The 22,817-nt window shown below is 39.3% G+C and overlaps 2 protein-coding genes and 1 long non-coding RNA gene across 3 annotated transcripts; 2 read left to right on the top strand and 1 right to left on the bottom strand.

Moving 5' to 3' along the window:
• The first annotated feature begins 6 nt into the window (after window positions 1-6).
• LOC125561240 lies at window positions 7-17,208 on the top strand. Its single transcript, XR_007307275.1, has 2 exons — window positions 7-3,255; window positions 15,975-17,208. It is a non-coding gene; the product is annotated as an uncharacterized LOC125561240 (long non-coding RNA).
• Window positions 9,184-13,012, top strand: LOC125561239. The gene is made up of 4 exons (XM_048725104.1): window positions 9,184-10,166; window positions 11,059-11,132; window positions 11,196-11,246; window positions 11,478-13,012. Exon 4 carries the CDS (start codon window positions 11,996-11,998, stop codon window positions 12,674-12,676), a length of 681 nt encoding a protein of 226 aa, XP_048581061.1. The 5' UTR covers window positions 9,184-10,166; window positions 11,059-11,132; window positions 11,196-11,246; window positions 11,478-11,995; the 3' UTR covers window positions 12,677-13,012.
• Window positions 14,819-22,679, bottom strand: LOC5514281 (low choriolytic enzyme). The gene is made up of 10 exons (XM_048725103.1): window positions 22,157-22,679; window positions 21,738-21,860; window positions 20,241-20,364; window positions 19,401-19,492; window positions 19,241-19,324; window positions 18,542-18,675; window positions 17,949-18,069; window positions 16,873-16,998; window positions 16,365-16,484; window positions 14,819-15,689 (listed from the first exon to the last, which is right to left on the bottom strand). The coding sequence occupies exons 1-9, from the start codon at window positions 22,218-22,220 to the stop codon at window positions 16,369-16,371; spliced, it is 984 nt and encodes a 327-aa protein (XP_048581060.1). The 5' UTR covers window positions 22,221-22,679; the 3' UTR covers window positions 14,819-15,689; window positions 16,365-16,368.
• Window positions 22,680-22,817: the final 138 nt, after the last annotated feature.

The following is a 22,817-nucleotide window of genomic DNA, read 5'->3' as shown; positions in this document are numbered from 1 at the left end:
GATTGGTGTGTCTTCAATTTATTTGAGTAGTTTGCGAGCTACTAAGCTAGCTGCGCTGTTCAGTCTCACCCAATACAAGAAAAGAAGAAAGGTAGAACACTCTGGCTGGCTTGCCAGCTTCTAGATCGCTCGGAATTCAATATTGTGGCAAAATTATTTCGCGACATTTTAGTGTGATCCTTCTAGATAAGTTCAAGACCAATCTCACTCCAAGGCTCCGACAAATTCCGGTTTGATGTGATTGTATATTAGTGTGTATGCTATACTTACATAGCATACACCAACTGGTATTCGGCTCTACAGAGTGGAATACCGGTTTTTTGTGTATTGTATTTATTCTGGTTTACCAACATGTTTAGGCGGAGTCGAATACCACTTTTTGGTGTATTGAATTTATTCTTATGGTTCACGAACACGACTAATTGGGCTTGTATCTATACTTGCATAGCATATCGTCGCATTCAAATTGTTTGCTTCCAACAAGCGATATTGCTACACGCCAAGTCACCTTACTAAACAAACATGCTACAGCTTCATTAAACTAAAGCTCAATGATTAACTCCTATAAATCTTCATAGAAGAAATATTGTTTAATGAGTTGTTAGATAATTCTGGTTTTAAAAAACACCTGGGATTTTTTTTTTACCGTGAGTGATTGTTCGCCAAAAATACACGATCAGGATCTCAAAGCCATAAACTTATCCGTTTATGAGTAGATGATTTACATGTTAGGCTGCCCTCCACGTATTTTACCATACGTTGCATGGGTAACACCCATTTTTTTGGAAAAAAGAGTGCAAGATATATTGCGCAATAGCGAAATAAAAATATATCCCAATCCGGCAAGCAATTTCGCCTTGACCACGCATCAGTATGAACGGCTTAAGTAAAAAAACAACCAAACGCAAATGATGCATTTACGTACCGGAATGAGTTATTAGATAAGGTTGATCGGGCAAAAGATGCATTAAACGTGCGAGAAACGTCCATAAGTGAGTTATTAGATAAGGTTGATCGGGTAAGTTATTTATAGCCTATTAAAAATCTATTCTTTGCTGGTGTTCGGTTGCGTCGTAAGATTGCCAGAGGCACCATCCGTAGGCGCGGTGTAACTCAAAGACACGTAGTTCGTAAAGTCTTTAAAAGTTACTCAATCTTAATACTTAACGACGATTAATACCTGAACTGTTATAACAAATCAAATGAGTTTCAAGATTATCTCAGGATTGAAAGATTTAGAATGTGGAAAAATTTTAAACAAAAGGAAATGTTAACGCATCGACCCAATTTATGCCAAAATACACCAATCCCGCATTTTCAACTAGTAAGTTATCAGCATTTTGAATGTGAAGTAAGTCAGTGTAAATTCAATTCCTATTTCGTATCTATTAGGTATAATCAGATAATAAATTATTTTTTGATTATTGTATTATTCCTAGTTGATTGAGTGTCTCGGATCGGGGTCGAGTGGAACATTGGCACCTCACGATCATTGCAAATGAATATTTTGCCAAGTACTTGAATGAGTGTAAAATCCTATAGAACATAAAATACTAAAAATATATAAAACTTTAGCTTTTCAAACAAAAACGTGCTATCTACGCTTAACGGAGCATAATAATGCTGATGGTTTGAGATTTATTTAAAGCCCTGGTTACTATACTTTTTCCGTTATGATTTCGCGAGAAATTAAAGTGGCGCCACGGGAATTTCGAGCTGTGATTGGATAGCACGAAGCGCGCACAATGTTTTGCGTGATCAGTGGCTAAGGCAAACATGTGTTTCGTACAAAAATAAATGTTTGATGAAAATGTTTTGAACTAGTTCAAACATCGGGAAATGTTGTGTAAGCCAATTGAGTGCCATGTTTTGTGGGTGGCTAAAATGTACGAGAAACACGCCAAACACGCCAAACATGATGTTTGACAAACGTGTTTGAGTGTTTAGCCAGGGCTAAAAGCATTTTACGCCTCAAAAATGCCTCATAAGCTTTGCTGTTGGCACTTTCGTATTAAAATACATAATGCTTCATCTACAACCAAGACCTTGTTAAAAACTTCAAATTCGTTTCGATGAAAAACAATCTGACATTCATCTTTTCAACGCACATACATGCCTTACCACTGCAAGGCACATTAATCTGTAAACATCCGATATAAAATACATACCCCTCCCCTTTAGACATACTAAAATAATACATTTCGATTAGATATACACTTCTCTCCGACAGCAAAATATCCAAGGCTTTCATTTGATGGCTCAAATTTTGTTGATAACGTTTCGTGCACAATGTGCGCGTTTTAGGTCAGGTTTCTACATGAACGCACTTGATTGCACATACGGTAAATTGACTGGCGAGCGAGAGCAACTACGTAAAGTAAGTCAGTGTAAACTCAATTATCATTCCTATTTCGTATCTATTAGGTATGGGTAATCAGATAATAAACTATTTTTTATTATTGTATTGATGCCTAGTCGAGTGGTATAATTAAAAGTGGTTTTAAAAATCCCCGTGCAACGAAATGTAATTGTTCAATTTTAATAGTCAAGCCAGAACAAAAGAGAACAAAGACATTACAGTGTATTAGTGCTGAATAAACTAAATAGTATTTCACGGGTTTTTGAAAACCACTCTATTGGCACCTCACGATCACTACAAATGAATATTTTGCCAAATACTTAGATAAGTGAAAAACCTATAGAACATATTAATACTAAAATTACAGAAAACCTTAGCTATTCAAACAAAATAGCTGATGGTTTGAGATTTATTTAAAAAAGCATTTTGCGCCTCAATAGTGTCACAAAGAACAAACAGGTTTTAATTAGGTCATACCGATAATTTCCTCATTGCCACATTAGCTTTGCTATTGGCACTTTCGTTTTCCAATACATAATGATTAATCTACAACCAAGACCTTGTTAAAAACTTAAAATTCGTTTCGATGAAAAACAATCTGACATTCATATTTTCAACGCACAATTAATACATGCCTTACCACTGAAAGGCACATTAATCTGTAAACATCCGATTTAAAATGCATACCCCTCCCCTTTAAACAGACTAACATAATACATTTCCATTAGATATGCACTTCTCTTCGAAAACAAAATATCCAAGGCTTTCATTTGAAGGCTCAAATTTTGTTTATAACCTTTCGTGCACAGAGTGTGCGTTTTAGGTCAGGTTTCTACATGAACGCACTTGATTGCACATACGGTAAATTGACTGGCGAGCGAGAGCAACTACGTGAAGTAAGTCAGTGTAAACTCAATTATCATTCCTATTTCGTATCTATTAGGTATGGGTAATCAGATAATAAACTATTTTTTATTATTGTATTGATGCCTAGTCGAGTGGTATAATTAAAAGTGGTTTTAAAAATCCCCGTGCAACGAAATGTAATTGTTCAATTTTAATAATCAAACCAGAACAAAAGAGAACAAAGACATTACAGTGTATTAGTGCTGAATAAACTAAATAGTATTTCACGGGTTTTTGAAAACCACTCTATTGGCACCTCACGATCACTACAAATGAATATTTTGCCAAATACTTAGATAAGTGAAAAACCTATAGAACATATTAATACTAAAATTACAGAAAACCTTAGCTATTCAAACAAAATAGCTGATGGTTTGAGATTTATTTAAAAAAGCATTTTGCGCCTCAATAGTGTCACAAAGAACAAACAGGTTTTAATTAGGTCATACCGATAATTTCCTCATTGCCACATTAGCTAGCTTTGCTATTGGCACTTTCGTTTTCCAATACATAATGACTAATCTACAACCAAGACCTTGTTAAAAACTTAAAATTCGTTTCGATGAAAAACAATCTGACATTCATATTTTCAACGCACAATTAATACATGCCTTACCACTGAAAGGCACATTAATCTGTAAACATCCGATTTAAAATGCATACCCCTCCCCTTTAAACAGACTAACATAATACATTTCCATTAGATATGCACTTCTCTCCGAAAACAAAATATCCAAGGCTTTCATTTGAAGGCTCAAATTTTGTTTATAACCTTTTGTGCACAGAGTGTGGGTTTTTAGGTCAGGTTTCTACATGAACGCACTTGATTGCACATACGGTAAATTGACTGGCGAGCGAGAGCAACTACGTAAAGTAAGTCAGTGTAAACTCAATTATCATTCCTATTTCGTATCTATTAGGTATGGGTAATCAGATAATAAACTATTTTTTATTATTGTATTGATGCCTAGTCGAGTGGTATAATTAAAAGTGGTTTTAAAAATCCCCGTGCAACGAAATGTAATTGTTCAATTTTAATAGTCAAGCCAGAACAAAAGAGAACAAAGACATTACAGTGTATTAGTGCTGAATAAACTAAATAGTATTCCACGGGTTTTTGAAAACCACTCTATTGGCACCTCACGATCACTACAAATGAATATTTTGCCAAATACTTAGATAAGTGAAAAACCTATAGAACATATTAATACTAAAATTACAGAAAACCTTAGCTATTCAAACAAAATAGCTGATGGTTTGAGATTTATTTAAAAAAGCATTTTGCGCCTCAATAGTGTCACAAAGAACAAACAGGTTTTAATTAGGTCATACCGATAATTTCCTCATTGCCACATTAGCTTTGCTATTGGCCCTTTTCCTATTAAAATACATAATGCTTCATCTACAACCAAGACCTTGTTAAAAGCTTCAAATTCGTTTCGATGAAAAACAATCTGACATTCATCTTTTCAACGCACATACATGCCTTACCACTGCAAGGCACATTAATCTGTAAACATCCGATATAAAATACATACCCCTCCCCTTTAGACATACTAAAATAATACATTTCGATTAGATATACACTTCTCTCCGACAGCAAAATATCCAAGGCTTTCATTTGATGGCTCAAATTTTGTTGATAACGTTTCGTGCACAATGTGCGCGTTTTAGGTCAGGTTTCTACATGAACGCACTTGATTGCACATACGGTAAATTTACTGGTGAGCGAGAGCAACTATGTAGGGCTCCTAGAAAAAGGTTTCAATAATTGGGTCATCGGCTTTAAAGAACTTAAATTTTATTTTCATAACAGTATTGAATATTGTAAATACGCTTGCGCTCAATACTTTTTTGACTGGGGGAATCTTGAAACAATTTATATTTTGTTCAATGACTGGTTCCCGTCAAAGATTCATTACGAGACCTGCCACAGGTACCCCAAGTTCACAGTGATCACGCTACGTTGTGACTCTTAGTTTGTAGTAAAAATACGGAGTTAAAATGAGCCGCTCATTTAACTATGAAATAAAATCTTTAAAAAATCAATAAAACAATAAAAAGCAATTTCGCCTCGCCCACGCATCAGTATGAACGACTTAAGTAAAAAACAACCAAACGCAAAAGATGCATTTACGTACCGGAATGAGTTATTAGATAAGGTTGATCGGGCAAAAGATGCATTTACGTGCGAGAAACGTCCATAAGTGAGTTATTAGATAAGGTTGATCGGGTAAGTTATTGATAGCCTATTAAAAATCTATTCTTTGCTGGTGTTCGGTTGCGTCATAAGATTGCCAGAGGCACCATCCGTAGGCGCGGTGTAACTCAAAGACACGTAGTTCGTAAAGTCTTTAAAAGTTACTCAATCTTAATACTTAACAACGATTAATACCTGAAATGTTATAACAAATCAAATGAGTTTCAAGATTATCTTAAGATTGGAAGATTAAGAATGTGGAAAAATTAAAAAAAAAGAAGAAATGTAACGCATCGACCCAATTTATGCCAAAATACACCAATCCCGCATTTGGGTAATCAGATTCTAATAGAAAGTGAATGCTCGGAGGACAGGACGAACATGTTTCAGTACATGGGTTCTCGAAAAAGACCGCTGATCAGCATGACATCAAAATACAAATCAGCCGACTGGGAAACCTGTGGTGTGGACACGTAAAATCACATCCACTATATGAAACTAGCGCATGCGGTAATATATAGATTTAGGCACTGCCTGAAAGCGGAGCCAGCATTGACCACCTTTTGTGTTGACTGATCAAAGGTATTATTAGGGGATCTAGGATCCTGCTCTTTACTGAGATTTATTTATTGTACCAACCAAATGGATCCAGGCCTTATTCAATAATTTAAATTATGCAGTACATCAAAGTTAACAAACACAATTCCTGGTGTGAATATGTCTGTCAAAGTTGTCAAGAGTCTAATGGTAAATTCTTATGTCCCATCATAGAAGTTCCATTATGAGTATATTTTTTAATGAAAACAATACTCCGACAAGCTTTGCCCTTGTGCAGAATATGTCATGACATATTTAGACTGTTTAGATGCCATACTGTAATTTTTATGTATCGATTTAGTGGCGATTCTCACCTCCATTGGACTGAATATTCAGAAAAATGCCTGGAAATTAAAATTCACAAATATATCTCCTTTCATGCATTACATATTGGTGCACCCCCCTTCACCATATAGTGACCTTGTTGTTGGTGGCCTACTCCAAAATGAATGCAATGGAGAAAAACAGATTGATTTTGGAAGCAAATTCTAAAAAAAAAAATCATCTAAGACATCACTGACAGTGCTAAAATGCTAACTTCTAATTTCAAACCAAACCCTTTCATTGATTTATGTTCGGGGTAGAGATGAAACAGCAAAGAATATCAATTGACTAAAAATAGCCGACGGGAGAGGAGAAATAAAGGAAATTGACTCAACTTGAAAGGTTTGGTGAAAAAAATATAACAGTTATGAAAATAATTTGATTGAGCATTTCTTGACATTTCCCCTTACCCATATTATCTTATCCCTTTCACCACCACAGGCCTCCAAAGAGGCCGAGTCTATGCTATCCAAGCTATGTGAACAGAATTCTATTATTGAAAAAGAACAAGGTTGTTGCTAGTGTTATAAAGTTTAAGTTTTAAGTTTAATTTAAAAATGAAATCATTAATTTATTTTTGGTGTAAAGGGGAAATAGCAAAGAGCATTAATTGCATAAAAATAGTCAACAGGGAGAAGGAAAAGGAAGAAATATGACTATTCTTTAAATGTTTGAAAAGAAAATATAACAATAATGTGATAATTATATTCAGTACTTTCCTAAAATTTCCCCTTTCCCGTTATCTTTAGGTTGATAGAAAACTGTTCTTTTTTTACAGATTTATTATTTAAAAAGCAAAAATTTGTTTTTAGTTTTATATAATATAAGTATCTTGTTCTAAAAAAATCTTATTGAATGTGTACTGCTGAATGACATAGTAATGCCTTAGTCATTTGAGCCCCTCCCTCATGGTCCCGGGGAAGTCAGGGGTTAATGTGGGGTTTTAGACAAGAATTTGTATGACAAGTCCAAAGCAGTCCCAACTGAGGACGTTGGTGGTTGGATTTGTTTAGATAAGGTCGTTTCCATCATCACTGTCCCTAGTGACTTGTCAAGTAAGGAGTAAGAAAACGAGCAGACGAGAAAACAATGGAAAGCGCTGCTTTTGCCTACCCTGTTATTTTATAATGGGGAGAAGGAAAAAAACGCGCCGCTGGGGGTCGTGTTACTCATTAACCAGGCGGCGGCGGTTACATAGCGTGTCGTTTGAAAGGTCAAAAGCACGTAGGGACAGATCTCGCTGGAGGAGCGAAACCAAGGCGAATATATCCAGTCAACGTAGAAATGCGTGCATTATTCAACACTAACAAGACATTCGACTTCATTTCGGAGTCAGATTATCCTATAGCCCGTGCTATGAAGCTCCGCGAAATGAGCGGCTGGCTCCGCTAAAAAGACCGCTGATCAGCTATAGATCAAAATACAAATCAGCCATTCTCGTTCCCAGAGCTCCTCGGTCATGCTTCCCGCCGGAGGCTCTGGTAGCAGACGACAACCAAAAGTCCCGGATTGTTCTAGATTCTTGGACAATCCGGGACTTTCAGTTTTTGTCGATATATCTCTCTTCCGGTTTATCGTTTGCAAGATGGCGGGCGATCATTTTGAGGAAGCGTTAGTTGTCGGACTTTCATATATTGGCTTCAATTTTAATTTGAAATCAAAGCAAAAACAGGCAGTCCGAGTTGTAGCCGTGGATCAAGAAACTTGTTTTTGTGTGCTGCCGACGTGCCGGCTAAAGTATAATTTTCGATTATTGAGGTCTGAATATCATGCGACTTGAGGGCTTTCCCACGAAATGTTTCTGCGTTGTTGATGGATCTTTGTGGGATCTTTGTTGGAAATCCATCTTCTGCGCTTAGGGTTTTCGCAACATAGAATTCCAGCTTTGACTGGATCATTTATAAGACATGCCTTTGCTTTCCCGTAGGAAAATGTTTGTTTGTGTTCGGTGAATGAAAGACCTATCATAAAGAGAGATAGAGAGAAATCATGCAGGGGTGTACACACGACTACATGAGGAAATTCAAAACGCACATATTGCTTTCAACAAAAGCCACATCCTTAATATTTTGCAATGGTAGTAAAAGGGTTGTTCGAGTGCATTACTTAGTGTGTTTTTGTGATTCCATCTTCTCGGCCAAACCGGCTGTCGGTAAATATTCGCTGGTGTGAACATGGATTTCATGGTGAAATACACGTTTGGTTGTCAAATGAATATAGAATTTTAGGGGTGATGTTTACCGGAAACGAGATTTATAGTGTCAGAGTCATGTTTTGGAACTGCAAATGTTTCGAAGGTCAAAAGTTTGGTTGTTCTGAAAAAGGCTGTGCTATGTTTATGTTGTACTCCTTTCAGTAGCAATTAAAAGTTGTGTATTTGTTTTGGACTCTGTTTATGGGTTTTCCGCCGTAATAAATAGAAGTATTGTATTGGAATTTAAGTTTTTTTTAGTCACGTTATTTAGAAATTGATTCGCTGTCAACCCTGAATTGGAAGTGCTTTCTTCTGCGTTCCCTTTGTCCATTACCGCAAATCCGTGGGGTTGATTTCGGGGACTCTTGGGGATCATTTCGGGTCCTGAGATCATTTCGGGTCCTGTACAGCTCCCTGGTTAGCGGAATATGATGAGTTTTCCCGGCATTGTTGCATTGCAAACGATGCAAGTATTCGAGTCAAAAACTTTTCGCCCCATGACAGGTAATCCGGAATCCGGAATCCATGAAAAAATGAGACTTGGAATCCGAAATCCATGCTACTGGAATCCGGAATCCACACACTAGGATCCGGAATCTAAGACTTAAGCTGGAATCCGGAATACAAGAATTAGTATAAAAATTATTTTAACATTTGCCTTTTTTTTTTCAAATGAACGATGGTTATGGTTCATTTTGATTTATCTGTTTATATGCACGTGATTTTCATTTCAACCTTTTGGCGGTTGACGAAGAAGCCATTCCATGGTTATTATTTTATTAGCCAATGAGACGCGGGTAGGTTTGAACATGCGATCAATCACCTCCAAGTTCTCGCTTTCTAGCTTCACACAGGCAAGAATCAACAACAAAGGAGGGTAAGGGCAGATTTATTCTTTCGAATTCTTATTGATAATGACATTCAATTATTTAAATATTTATTGTATTGTAAAAAAAATCATAAGAGTATCATAAGAAATCGCCTCGCCATATCTGTGAGAACAGGAAGTTCTGATCTCGACGAAGTAATCGGTCAAAAGAGTTTTCACTTCAAACACGTGTAAGTTGGGTGTCTACAAAACGAAGACCTAAAACCTGTGACCCCAAAAGCTACGACCCCCAAAATATTGCCGTTATTATTAAACCTACCTTGTTTCCCAAAATGGCTACACAGCTTTTCGGGTTTTTCTTTAAAAATCTTAATTGCCCGCCAAGAGCTAACTTACGGGAAATCGCTTCATGTTCTAGTTGTGTCGGGTTGTAGAAAGTTTTCATCACAGAAAAAAAAAATCCACTGCCCGGTATAAAGTGGGCCAATCAAGGCTAACATCAATAAGGTTTCATCTCAGTCAAATGATTTGACATTTAGCTGTCACAGTGCGCCTAAAAAAATATAAACAGCTTTGCGAAATTAAGTTTTTCTACAAGATGAGACTTTATTTACTTGTTCTTTGTCTTTCATTTGAAAAATGCCGATGCAACGGTAATGTTTGGGGTGAAAGTTGTCTACAGACATCGACAAAACTAGGATTTCAGTAACTAATACTATAATCTTCAACAGTCACGACACGTCAAGACACGTCTGAGGTATGTTTTGATACTCATATAACAAACAAAGCCATAGCAGGAATCAGAGGGGGGAAGGGGAGGGCGCAAAATCACAAAATAATCTAAAAACATGTTTGAAAAAATAAGATAAACATGTTGACAAAAAAAGGCAACAGAAGAAAATAAGATGAAAAAAGGATTTGATTTGAACAGGGAAGTGCACTTTCCTGATTTGAACGACTGTTAAATTCTTTTATTGGGAATGAGCTTGTACTCTGATTACTGCTTTTTTGTTGGTTATCATGCAACTTGAAAAAATAAGGCCATTGCCTATAGCTTTCACATACTTTTTGGTGGACTGATATTTGGTTGAGATTATAATCAGGGGCGTACGCAGGTTATAGGCCTGCAGTCACTGGACTGCAAAAACATTGGTGATCTTATTTGCATAACGAGGGAAAAATCAAATGTTTGCTTATTCATTTTTATGTACGTAGTTTAATATATATAACGAGGAAAAAATATATAATTTTCTTAAGCGTGGTAGTTCACAGATTATTTCCAAACACATGTCGTTCAGTGCCATGCGACGAGGATGACAGATGTTTGAGTAATATTCTAAAAAATCTGACGCATTGCTGCCAATTTCCAACACAAAAGTGGACGTTATGAGCTTTTCACGGGGATGAGGGGCCACGCCCTTATCCAGCTTCTGAATGCTATAACTGCAACTTGTTAAAAATCATGCGTACGCCCCTGATGATCAAAAAGTTTTTTTTTAGCAGAGGCATTTTTTTCAGGTGTAGGGGAGGCATAGTGTTATTTCACTGAATAGTGGGCTTATATTATGGTTGGAATTATTTCACAGTAATTGCTTATGAAACAGTAAGAGGGAGTGAAATACTACTTTTGTTTTTCTCTTATGCAACAGATGGGAAAGCACAAGAAAGAAAAAAAACACAGGAAATTCAAGAAGAGAGAGCATGAGGAATATGCTAAAAAATGGTAGGGTGAGCTCTGATGTGGTATGGTGAATTGATTTGGGTTACTTATAATTTTTTATGACAGGGAAAGAAAAAGAAAAGAAGAAAGGAGTTGTCCTCTTTCGCCAATGTCTAGGTAAACAAGAGCGTATGTTGATTTGCTAGTATATTTTTATTGACAGTACTTTTAGGAAATATAGTCAACAAGACAATTATAACTTTTTTTCAGGTTTGAATGTTGTAAAATTTTATGTTGAAAGATATCTAATTTTATGGTATAAAAGCATAGCCAAAGCTCAGAGTGGCAGGGAGCATTTTTAGTTGAAAATGACCTAATGCTTTTTAATGTTGGGTTTTTTGGATATAGCAAAAAAAGGAGGCGAGTTCTGCGATCGCCCTCTTCAAGCTCTGATTCATCCATTCAGCCAAGGTATATACAGTTGTACTTTTTTCCGGGTTGAAGGGAGGGAGGCGGAGATCCCGCTAAAAAATATTTACATATGGGCCGTTAGAATGGTTATATCAGCTGTTGGACTGGTGCCTCTCCAGCAGAATATGTCGATGTATGCCAATGTGTTCCGCCTGGATAAGAAGTGTGAGAAAGAGAATTTCCCCGAAAGGTTTGACGAACACAAAAGACAGATAGAACATTTGGTCGCGTTTTTATTAGATTATGAAGAAAAGGCAAAGGAGAGGACAGGGAAGCTGAGCATGAATGGCCCTGACATGACAATTCCACGTTGCACCCGATAGTCATTCCAAATCGCGCTTGACTCACTGACCAGCCTCGCAAACACCCTAACAGAGATCGGCGAAGAGCGAGTCCTGGAGTAGATCAGATTTGCGAGTCTAACAACTCTTTCTGTCGAGTGTTTCTTCAAAGCCATGCGTGCCGATCATGACATGCCAACTATTGTGGAGTATGCTTATAGACGAGCGCACTGTGCGGAAGATGACATGCTCCGAATTTACCAGAAGCATTTTACATACTTCACAGGGCCGAACTCGTTTTATCCGGATAAGATTATCTCGGGCGATCCACCAAGTCTGATGCAGAGGCCATCCAAGAAAACGCAGACGAAAGAGGGGACTGGTGATGAGACAGAAGACCGCAGACGTGCAGAGACCATGCGGGAATTTACACGGGAGTATGGGAGAGGAGTGCGACAAGCAAATGTCCGAGCTAAGACAAAAAAGCTGACAGGAACCCTTCCATACTCACTGAGTATGCTGCCTGACCGAATCGAAACGGGCTCAGACGACGTGCTAGACTTCGTAAGTGAAGCTCGATCAACGGTCACAGTAAATGACACCGGTGGAAGTACCAGGGTGCAGGTCTTGTACTACAAAGACGACATCGTCGCCGTCAGACACGATTACCGACGGAAAGCATCTCCGTATTGGCTCGCCGTTATGGGGGAAGAAGTTTTGGTCATCGCTGCAACTGGACGATTCCAAAAGAACAGCGTAACTTTCAGATGGCTCGATCGGACTGATGACCATCTGAAATATACCTTCGACGAGGTATGCAACGGCAATTCCCCAGATCTCTGCTGGCAAAAGTAGAAAGCCTCACCATTGATGACCAGACCGCAACCATAACTCCCGAAGAAGACATAATAATAATTCAAGTTTATTAACATATGACCTCTCTTAGTGTTTCGACTGAATTACAGGTAGAGACACAAAGCTATACTAGCAGCATTACATTACATTAAAGTACTTGTGCGTGACAAAGTCTCTTAGTCTGTTGGTGCGCAAAGACTGCAAGCTGGCCGAGCCTCTGCCTGATCTTAAAGCGTAGGTAATTGCCCTAGTAATCGTTCCACATCAGACACGGAAAGACACGGAAAGATGAGAACGAAGAAGGAAAGTGGCTGGCTTCTTCTACCCCCACAGAAGCAACAGAAGAGTCGTTCCCGAGGAGAGTGGAAGGCGTTAGTTTATCAGGACGCAAAACAACGCGTTTCATTTTACGATAGTGAGGTCTACTTTAGTTATTGTTATAGGCTCGTGCCAAAATACTTACCATGGCTCTCCCAAACTCGCCCTGATATTCCACCAAAGCGAGCCACAATGGCACGGTAAACAAAATATCAGAGCCTAATAATGTGTTTTGATATACAAAGAAGTAGGCATACTCTCAGCAACATTTATAGCCCGATGAGTTAATAAGGTTTCCTTGATCTATTAAATTTGCGACTTTTCGACTTATATCGAAGCATAGTTATCCACATAACGCACAGACAAAAGATACAGTATGCTTTGATATGCAGTTTTGTTTTTTAAAATTTCTTGATGTGGTCTACACAACGAGCGACACAACGCAAAACGTTTATAAATGGAATCGAAAACTTTACAGGCATTAGAAAGATTTAGAACATATAGGCACTGGAGGTATTTAAAGTTTTGTAAAAAACCTGGAACACAAAAATGGAATCCGGAATCCACGGGAAAAAACCCACATGAATCCGGAATCCACACACTAGGATCCGGAATCCACACACTAGGATCCGGAATCCAGAACCCTATTGGAAAACCTGTCATGGGGCGAAACTTTGCTAACTAATTTCTTTGGCGTGTTAGCCGTCGCCAAAATCCCGCCATAACGAAGAGACTAACAAGACAATACGTCTCGACTTTGAAATACAATTCACGTTTACGGAATTTACGATGGAAAATGTTAGTATTTTCCATTTTTTCTTGCTCTAATTGTGTTCCGTTGATCTTTCATTGATTCCTCTCTTAGTTTCACGCGAGCTATCATCTATACGCCGCTTTATTTGAAAGTTGTTTTTTTAGTATAATTCCCAGGTTTTGGTACAAGCGTAGCTTCTTGTTTATATCGGAAGTGAATGCTATGAAATCAAAATACAAATCAGCCGACTGGGAAGCCTGTGGTGTGGACACGAAAAAATCAGCTTTTCGCATATGCGATACCAAGATTAGAACTGCTCTGCGGTCGCTGTGCTCCTTCCGAGCAAAGACTCAATAAAATTCGTACTTGGTTGCTGTGTCTTCAATGTATTTGGGTGAGTAGTTTGCGAGCTATACTAGCGAGCAACGCTGTTCAGTCTCCCCCAATACAAGAAAAGAAGGAAAGTAGCACACTCCGGCTGGCTTGCCAGCTTCTAGATCGCTCGGAATTCAATATTGTGGCAAAATTATTTCGCGACATTTTAGTGTGATCCTTCTAGATACCATTCAGACTAATTATCTCACTTTAATATTTAAATTCCATCCGCTCCGAAAGCGCATATTTTTACCCAACCTGCCGTACGACATAGTCGTGGAGGTCCGCAAGGCCGTTGGAAAACGCTACAAACTAAACCCGATACTCGGCTTTCTTGCAATATTGAAAAAAAAAAAAGAAACAAAGGTATGGGTGTTCAGGGCTCTCTAAGCACACAGAGCTGTGAACTCTTAGCCCCTGGACTCTCCTACGCTGATCAGCTGCTTTTTTGGCCGGTACAGGCCGGTACAGCAGTCAATGGGTTAAGTATTTTGGTCACTCTCATCGCTTTTCTTTTTTGTCAATCAAGTTTTGAATTATTGATTGTTCAGCGCACTGCTGTGTACGGGAGCCCAGGCGGGCCACTCAAAGGTTTTTTGTTGACAACTTTTCACCTTCAGGAAACGAGTTTAAACTATTTGCGTCGCAACAATGCACTTTGGCTTGGATGGAAGTCATCAAAGTGCAGGCCAATATAGAAGCCACAATATATTTTTTCGCTTAGAACTTATTAGGGTATAAGTTAATTTGAAATCAAAGTATTCTAGTTGTAGTATGATGATTAGGTATGGCTATGCTTATACACAGGCTTCCAAACCGCGTCAATGAAGGATTTCTAAAGACATACGAATTTGCCAATTTCGGCAGTCCGCATGTACTACCCTGTAAGTTACGTTACACAAGACAGCTCTCGAATAAGATGTTAGTGCAGAAAATGCGGGAGACAAAAAGGTTAAGGGTCTTGGTCATCAGAAAAAGGTAAAATTGACGTTTTTTTGCTGGTTTTTAAACGGATTTCTAAAATATTTCATCTATCTAAATTCGTAAAATTCAGCAGAAGGATACGTTTAAATCTCAATTAAGTTTATTTCTTGAATTATAGCCAAATTCCTTGTTGCGCGACCTGCCAAAATCCAAAATTCCTTTCTTCGTTTGGGAATAGCGCGTAGTCAATCAAACCAAAAAATCAAAACCAGACAAACCGCCCCCAACACTTGTCTCTGACTATGCGCTATTCCCAAACGAGACATGGATTTTGGATTCGCCGAGGTCGCGCAACAACGAATTTGGCTGTAAAGCCATCAAGATATAACTCGTAGATATTTATTTGCGAAAATTATAATGTCTTTAGAAATGCTTCACTGACGCGGGTGGGAAGCTGGCATTTTTTATAGCCATTAATCCGATAACCTTGTGGAAAACATAGCCATGCATAACCTGTGTGATCATTTATCATTATGTTTTTGAAAATAGTTGCAATAATAAATCAACAGACATTTCTCGATCGCAGAAATAACAACACTTGGGTATTTTTCCCTTTGTTGACGCTGTTTTCACGAAGGCACTCTGAAAAAAACAACAAACGCCACTTTACAAACGGTCTTAAAGGAATGAATGAGTGCTCAATGACTTTATATAAGCTAATGAATGGAGGTTACGAATTTAGCGATAAACGACTGACTGGAGGAATGACGTGCTTCGTCGATTACTGTGACTTCTTAAATAACGATCTAAAACAAAGGCAGTTTCTTTTATATCATGCAGCCGAGTAAATAAATACAGGCCGTTAATGACCCGTGCTTAGAAAATACCAATAACTTTTGGTCGTTTACGCTTTTTATTTTGTTCCAGCAAAATTCAAGGCTATGCGTGCACAGTACTCTTCCTTGCAGGAGTGTCTACGGAAGGAGGAAAATCTATAGCAAATCAATTCCATTATTATGTCCACTACTGTATAAAGTTCATGCTCTAAAATTCATTCTCCTACATGCTTAGAAAAGTAGTGCGGGTATAACTTGCTTTACAGCTCTTCTTGCACTACGTTCGTATGTAGTTTGGTACCCTGGTTCCAGAGGCTCCAAGTTTCACTACTTACAAGCCGCGAAGTGGCGACAACGAACGAGCGTAGGCGCTGTTTTCTTGTACGAGCCATTAAACAGAGAGAAGGAACGAAGGAGACTTTGGAACCAGGGTTCGCATGTAGTTTGGGTTTCTGCTACAATCTTTCCAAGCTGTGCTTACCGGTTTAACAAGCTTTACAGCTCTTCTTGCAGTAAGTTCGCATGTAGTTTGGGTTTCTGCTACACTCGTTACGGGCTGCCCAGTACTGGCACTGATTGTTATAGTCATGGCAGTTAGCTCCTATAACATATATAACATGTAACATTAAAGAAACTGCTCTCTTCTGCTTTGTATTATATTGTGCTTTAGCATGAAAAATGCCTATCTGATAAAGCTAATCGTTCGAGCGTTAACAGTTCCGAATACAGACAGTATGATAAAGGTCGGTGGTACGAGGGGTTGGGATCTAGAGGAAAAGGAGGCCAGCTTGACCTAACACGATAAGAAAGAAACGAGTGTGGGGACTATGGCTTTATACCCAGAGGTAAATGTTTGTCTAATTGGGCTTAGCGGCATAACCAGGATTTTTAACAGGTGGAGCCCCAAAAGGTCCTTTTAAGGCATTTTCTCCTGTACCACCCACCCACCTGGCTACGCCCCTGGGGCTGGTTAATTGGGTTAAACTAACCGTTTGGCTGACCAGAGCAGAAATTACAGCTTTGTTTGCAATAGAGCCTCATGTAGGCAGTGTTCGTCTGACAGTAGCCTTGACTTGTCCAGTATTTGCAGTACTGGTGGCCGTCAAAACACTCGCCTGAAAAAGAAGGAGATTATCAGTGGGATCAGTAGTAGCAGACAGGGAAAGAAACCAGACTCAAAGACAAGATGTGTCCAATCAGCAAGAAGAGAAGCCAGTGGTTATATATTTATGACGGATGCTAATGATAATGGTTCTGATAAATGATACATGACGATCGCTGTGAATGTTGGTGATGATAATGGTGACATTGAATGCTAAAGATAATTATGAGAATGATGATTTAAGGATGATAATGATGGTGATGATGATTATAATGTGGCGCCAGACTGCCGGGTTCCCTGTGGCATGTCACGACTATGCGCGTTGTGCAGCGCGCACGCTAGGGCTTAAGGGAGATGGCAGCGAAGGGTTTTTGAGTTAAACAGCTCGATAAGAGTTTATTGTTTTTCTTTATATTATTGTAAGAGCCCATTGTTTAGTCTTGTTAAATATTGTTGTATTATTGCTGTGTTCCTGCCTTAGGAAACCGCTGTCAAGTGAGTTAAAAGCTGAAATAAATACGAATCCCTACGCCTGGACCTTGTTGTTAAAGTCGCATTGTCACCAGTTTACTTCCGGTCGATTACCTAACAATATCCGATGATTTTTAACGGAAACGCAAAAAATATGTCAAAATATTGAAAGCAGTGTGTCTATTGGAAGTTTCTTTGAGGATGTGATTGATAATTTAGAACGGATGGCCTGTTAAATATTTCGGATTCTAATGGATTCTTTTGTCTTTTAACGGTTGAGGTTTCCGTCGGACCTCCGGAAGTAAACTGGTGACAATGCGGCTTTAACCCTCCACGCGCTCGCGAGTGACAGGCGACATATAACGGTAGTGTTTTTGATGACGGGGATGTTGGTGTATCTGATGATTAAGATGTACCTGATGATAATGACGATAAGTAGTTATATGTAGGTTATGATGAATGTAAAAAATATATGGTTACGCCAGATCCTACCTCCACTTCCCCCAGATCCACCTCCAGTTCCAGGAATTCCACCAACTTCTCCGCATTTGTACATCTGGCTAATTCTCTGGACATCAAGCTGACTAGGCTTCTCTCTTTGTCCGATCTTTACCTGGTTTAAAACCGTCACAGAAAATTAATGTATATTTTAGCGTGTCATTATAGCGGCGTAGCCAGGATTTTTAACAGGAGGGGACTCAAAAGGGACTTTGAAGGCATTTTCTCCTGTATTTTAGATAATGTCTCATACATTTACTGTATTTTTGGCTGCTAAAGGGGGGAGGAAGGGCCGCCCCCTAGGCCACCCCCAACTACGCCCCTGCAATACTTTAATAAACATCGATTTTAAGTCCGAATCTTCAATTTAGTGGCCTTTATTTGCAGAGGGTAATGTCAGAGTTTCTTTAGCAAGTGCTAAAACCTCATCGGTCATCCCTGAAAACAGTACTCGCCGAAACATGTAAAATGCTTTTGGCTGTCTCTTGTGTTTGTTGGCGTTCTTCCACTATGTAACGATTGGATCATTATTCATCATATTATATACTTTAAAATCACATGACCCCGCTTGTCAATCAAGTGCTCACCCCGGCAGATTTGGGCACTACAGTGGGTTGTCCATTCTTGCTAAACGCCTTCTCCTCAAAGTGCATCAAACTTTGGTAATCATACGCCAAACCAAACGTATCCATTTTATTTCTCGTAAACTTCGGTTTGTCATCTGCAAAAAGAAAGTTCTCTCTCTCTCTTACAAATATAATAGAGGTGGTACCTCTATTCATAGGCCCGTAGCCAGGATTTTGAGCGGGCGGTTCGTTCACAGATAAAGCGGACCATTTTCTCTTAGCTCGCAGCGGTACTCAATTTTCCTTGATTGGAGTGGACCTTCCAGTCGAGTGGGGTGGTTCTTCCGAACCCTCCCTGTTTACAGGCCTGATTCATCGGCGACCGATCCGACAAATGGCCCCTTAATAGGAGTTTACTGAATACAGCATTCAAGTGCAAAGTAAATATTTGGTACTTCTAATAAGTCCCCTCAATCATATGGTCCAGGGACCTCATCTCTATGGTCACGTGTCGTAACAAGTAAGCCATTTCGCATTCACGACGGCCAATAGACCGCTAACCAATGGGAAGGCGCAACGCTTAAAAAATTCGAACTTTTCCAAACCGTTAAGGTGATCTCCCAGACACTGTTTGTAATCAAGATGTGAGATCTATATCAACTCTCGCGTTTTTCTCTTGTTTGTTCTGTTTTCTCTAGTTCTAGCTAAGGCAATGCCTACCTTCGACAATGTTCTCCCAGTTGATGGTAACGTAGCTATCCCTATCCGGGCGAGACTGCTCGTGTTGCAGACCCAGCGCGTGTCCTAAAAGAACCAGAAACACGTACAAGTATACCCCAACTTAGCAGCGATAACATGAGACGACTGAGGGCGCGTTTACCTAAGACATGAGCCACTACTCCTGCTTGCCAACAATGAGGACCTAGCGAGACAAACTGTTTGTAACCTTGATGACCCAAAGCAGAAGAACACCTATAAGATGAGCAATATGTTTGACATTATCGTCCCTATAACTGTGATAAATCCTTACCATGAATCCCTACTTTCTGACAACATGACGTCAACATATGTCATTATCACCCGCATCAGGACTACCATCATCTTCAACATCGTAAAAATATCGCCACCATCATCTATCACCACCACAGAGATTAGCAATATGTTTGGCGTTATTGATCCTATTTCTATGATAATCGTCACCATCATATGCCATTATCATCCGCATCTTCACAACCATCATATGTAATTGTACAATTTGGCACGCAGGTCTCTATTTAAATCAGCTATTGCTGAATTTTACGCGCCTGCTTAAATATTGCTTACAACACTCCACCACACCAGAAACACCACATTACTCCTCCACCACCATTCCGTATAACTACTACAACTACGATCTTCACCTCTTTTTCGTTATAACCATAACCATAACCATAACTAAACCATAACCATAACCATTACCATAACCACAATTAGTTGTAGTAACCACCGCCGCCGCCGTCGCCACCATCATCACTTCCACCATCATCAACATTATCGGCGCCCACAGGCCTGTAGCAGGGGGTGGGGCAATAATATTAAAAAAATATATATAAGGAAATGACACGTAGGGGCGTGGCTATGCCACTAATATTTTTTTAATATTTTTGTATTGTGCCCCCCCCCCCCAATCTTACGTGGCCTGCTACGGCTCAACATAATCACGAGATTTCTGAGAGCTTACTCGCCGCCGAGATAAAACTGCAAGTATGACTGTTCATTTGTCCTCTTGGTGAATTTGACGCAGGTTTTAGTGCTCCACATCAACATGGCGTCCGTGATGGCCTTCACTGCGATTTCATTATTAGCTGAAGAATACGCAAAGTTTATATGAGCACTCTTGTATCACTACAACAGAGCATGTTATGGTGTGGCCTTCACTGTGACTCGAGTGCAGTATCAAGAGTATCGACTGAAGAAAATGTAAAGCCAATATGATTATTCGATGAGTATTCATAAAAGAGCTACAGAGCGTGTTATTCTTTACATGAAGCTTACATGAATACTGCCTACCGCGTGGTCACAAAGTTCAGGGGTGGACATCCAACTCCCCCCCCCCCCTGTTAAAATAAAAGATCTAAAATCTATATGACCTACCAAGAGCCACTGAATCAGATATAAGCCGTCTATCCGGTCATTATCCATCCCCCATTTTGAATCCTGGATCCGCCCCTGATGTTATGCTACGGCTCTGTTATGGCTAGCGCTTTATCGAGAAAAGTACACGCAAGGCTCGCGTATACTCCTACCACTTGGTTACAAAGTACACGCAAGGCTCACGTATACTCCTACCACTTGGTTACAAAGTACACGCAAGGCTCACGTATACTCCTACCACTTGGTTACAAAGTACACGCAAGGCTCACGTATACTCCTACTACTTGGTTACAAAGTACACGCAAGGCTCACGTATACTCCTACCACTTGGTTACAAAGTACACGCAAAGCTCGCGTATACTCCTACCACTTTGTTACAAAGTACACGCAAGGCTCGCGTATACTCCTACCACTTGGTTACAAAGTACACGCAAGGCTCACGTATACTCCTACCACTTGATTACAAAGTGTGTTTATGCTGTGGTACGTACTGCGCACGCACTATCGGCCTATGAACGGTTTCATAGGTATTTACACCATTATCATTATTTTAGAGCTTAAAATTATTCACACCATATATACCAAGGGTGGATCGAAAAATCCAAAGGGGAAGATAGGAATTTCAGCCCGCAGCCCCCTAAATCACAAAATACCGTAATTATTCGAATAAGCGCCCGGGGCGCTTATTTTATTTTTCGGGTCTTATGGGAGGGGGCTTATTGGAGAAGGGGGCGCTTATTTTAATTCGGCGGAAAACCCCAGATTCTGAATCGATTGAGAACAAAAAAATTCGCACATCGGTATAAAGAAGTTGAAGTGATAATAAGTAGACCGTGTCGTAATGTGAGGGTGTCACTGCGAGGTGAATAAAATTAAGATTTACACCAATCAAGTGGTGCTTTTGTTTGGATCTTTATTTAGTGGGAGTGGAGGGGGAGCTTATACCAAAATTTGGGGTCGAGGGGGACGCTTATTTAAAGGAGGGCGCTTATTTGAATCATTACGGTATGCGTCAAATAAAGTAAGATAGTAGGATAGAGTGCGATGTGCATGTGTTCGCTGAAGCAGTGATAAGATGAATCACCTAAAGACTGATCAATGGTGTAATGCACCATTCCCTGTGGCCACCTCGCCGACTCAGCACCTCGCGAACCGCTAACCACGATATCACCTTCGCGTAGATTAGAGCGCGTTGAGCCACGGTTTTCTTAAAAAGAAGCATAGCATTACAAAGATACCCATCCCAAATCCAGTCATCTTCGAAAACCCAGGGGTGATCTATTAGTACAAGCTACCAAACCGGGAGGTGTAAAAATATAAACCATGTTTACCCAAACTATTGCCAACTTTTCCTTCCACTGTTCCCGTTTCCTATCCTCTTATTGTTTCCCGAGCTTTCTCGTGGCTAGTTAAAAGCATAGTCTTAATCTTTCCTTCAAAGAAAACAAAAACAAAAACAAGTACGTACTCTATAATTTTATGTACTAAAGCCAATGTTTTTACCTTCAGGCGTGGCCCAGACAAAGCAAACGCATCCCACTAACAGGAGAAAAGTGCGAGGTGACATAATGGCGAGAAATGAGGCTTAGAGAATCACTCACGCAATTATAACCCTGCTCGACATCTTTCAGGTGTGCACGCTAGGCAAACGAAGACTGCAATAAACACAGCATGGATGACAGCGAATATGGAGTATTGGAGTCGCCTGTCATTCACTTTGAGATGAATATGATTGCAGCTCCAGCGAGATCACGATTTTTTTTAATGATTTTCTATTCTCAGCAATAAAGTATATAGGAAAGATTCACTTTTCCAAGTCACCATAATGATAACCCATTATATTTTATTTTCCAAAAGCGTGTTGTAAAGTAAAGAGACATCTGGGAAGTTTATCAGATCAGGCGACATCCAAAGTTAATGAGTGTTTTGACATGTAAGGGAAGCACGTTAAATGACTCTATGCGTAGATATTGTTTGGTCAGGTTATAAACACGTGTAGGTTAAACAAACGACCTGAAAGCGTAGATGACATTTCACGCTATTACAATATTTAGTAAGAAAGTTAAGAACAATTTACAGTTATTATAGAATGATTGCCCACTAAAAGAGGTCTGGTACCTTAATCATGCCTTAAACACCCATCTATCTGGCATACTTTTTAAAA

This window comes from Nematostella vectensis, chromosome 3 (genome assembly GCF_932526225.1).
Source record: "Nematostella vectensis chromosome 3, jaNemVect1.1, whole genome shotgun sequence".
In the NCBI taxonomy this organism is placed as follows: Eukaryota; Metazoa; Cnidaria; class Anthozoa; order Actiniaria; family Edwardsiidae; genus Nematostella; species Nematostella vectensis.
This window is presented reverse-complemented; position numbering and strand designations above follow the sequence as displayed.

Bases quoted from the DNA above. Each gene is read 5' to 3' on its own strand.
- LOC125561239 (XM_048725104.1), top strand. From the start codon at position 11,996: ATGCGTGCCGATCATGACATGCCAACTATTGTGGAGTATGCTTATAGA.
- LOC5514281 (XM_048725103.1), bottom strand. From the start codon at position 22,220: ATGTCACCTCGCACTTTTCTCCTGTTAGTGGGATGCGTTTGCTTTGTC. The intron at 19,325-19,400 runs GTAAACGCGCCC...TGGTTCTTTTAG, and splicing joins AGTAGTGGCTCATGTCTTAG to GACACGCGCTGGGTCTGCAA. The intron at 18,070-18,541 runs GTGAGCACTTGA...GTTTTAAACCAG, and splicing joins TAGTGCCCAAATCTGCCGGG to GTAAAGATCGGACAAAGAGA.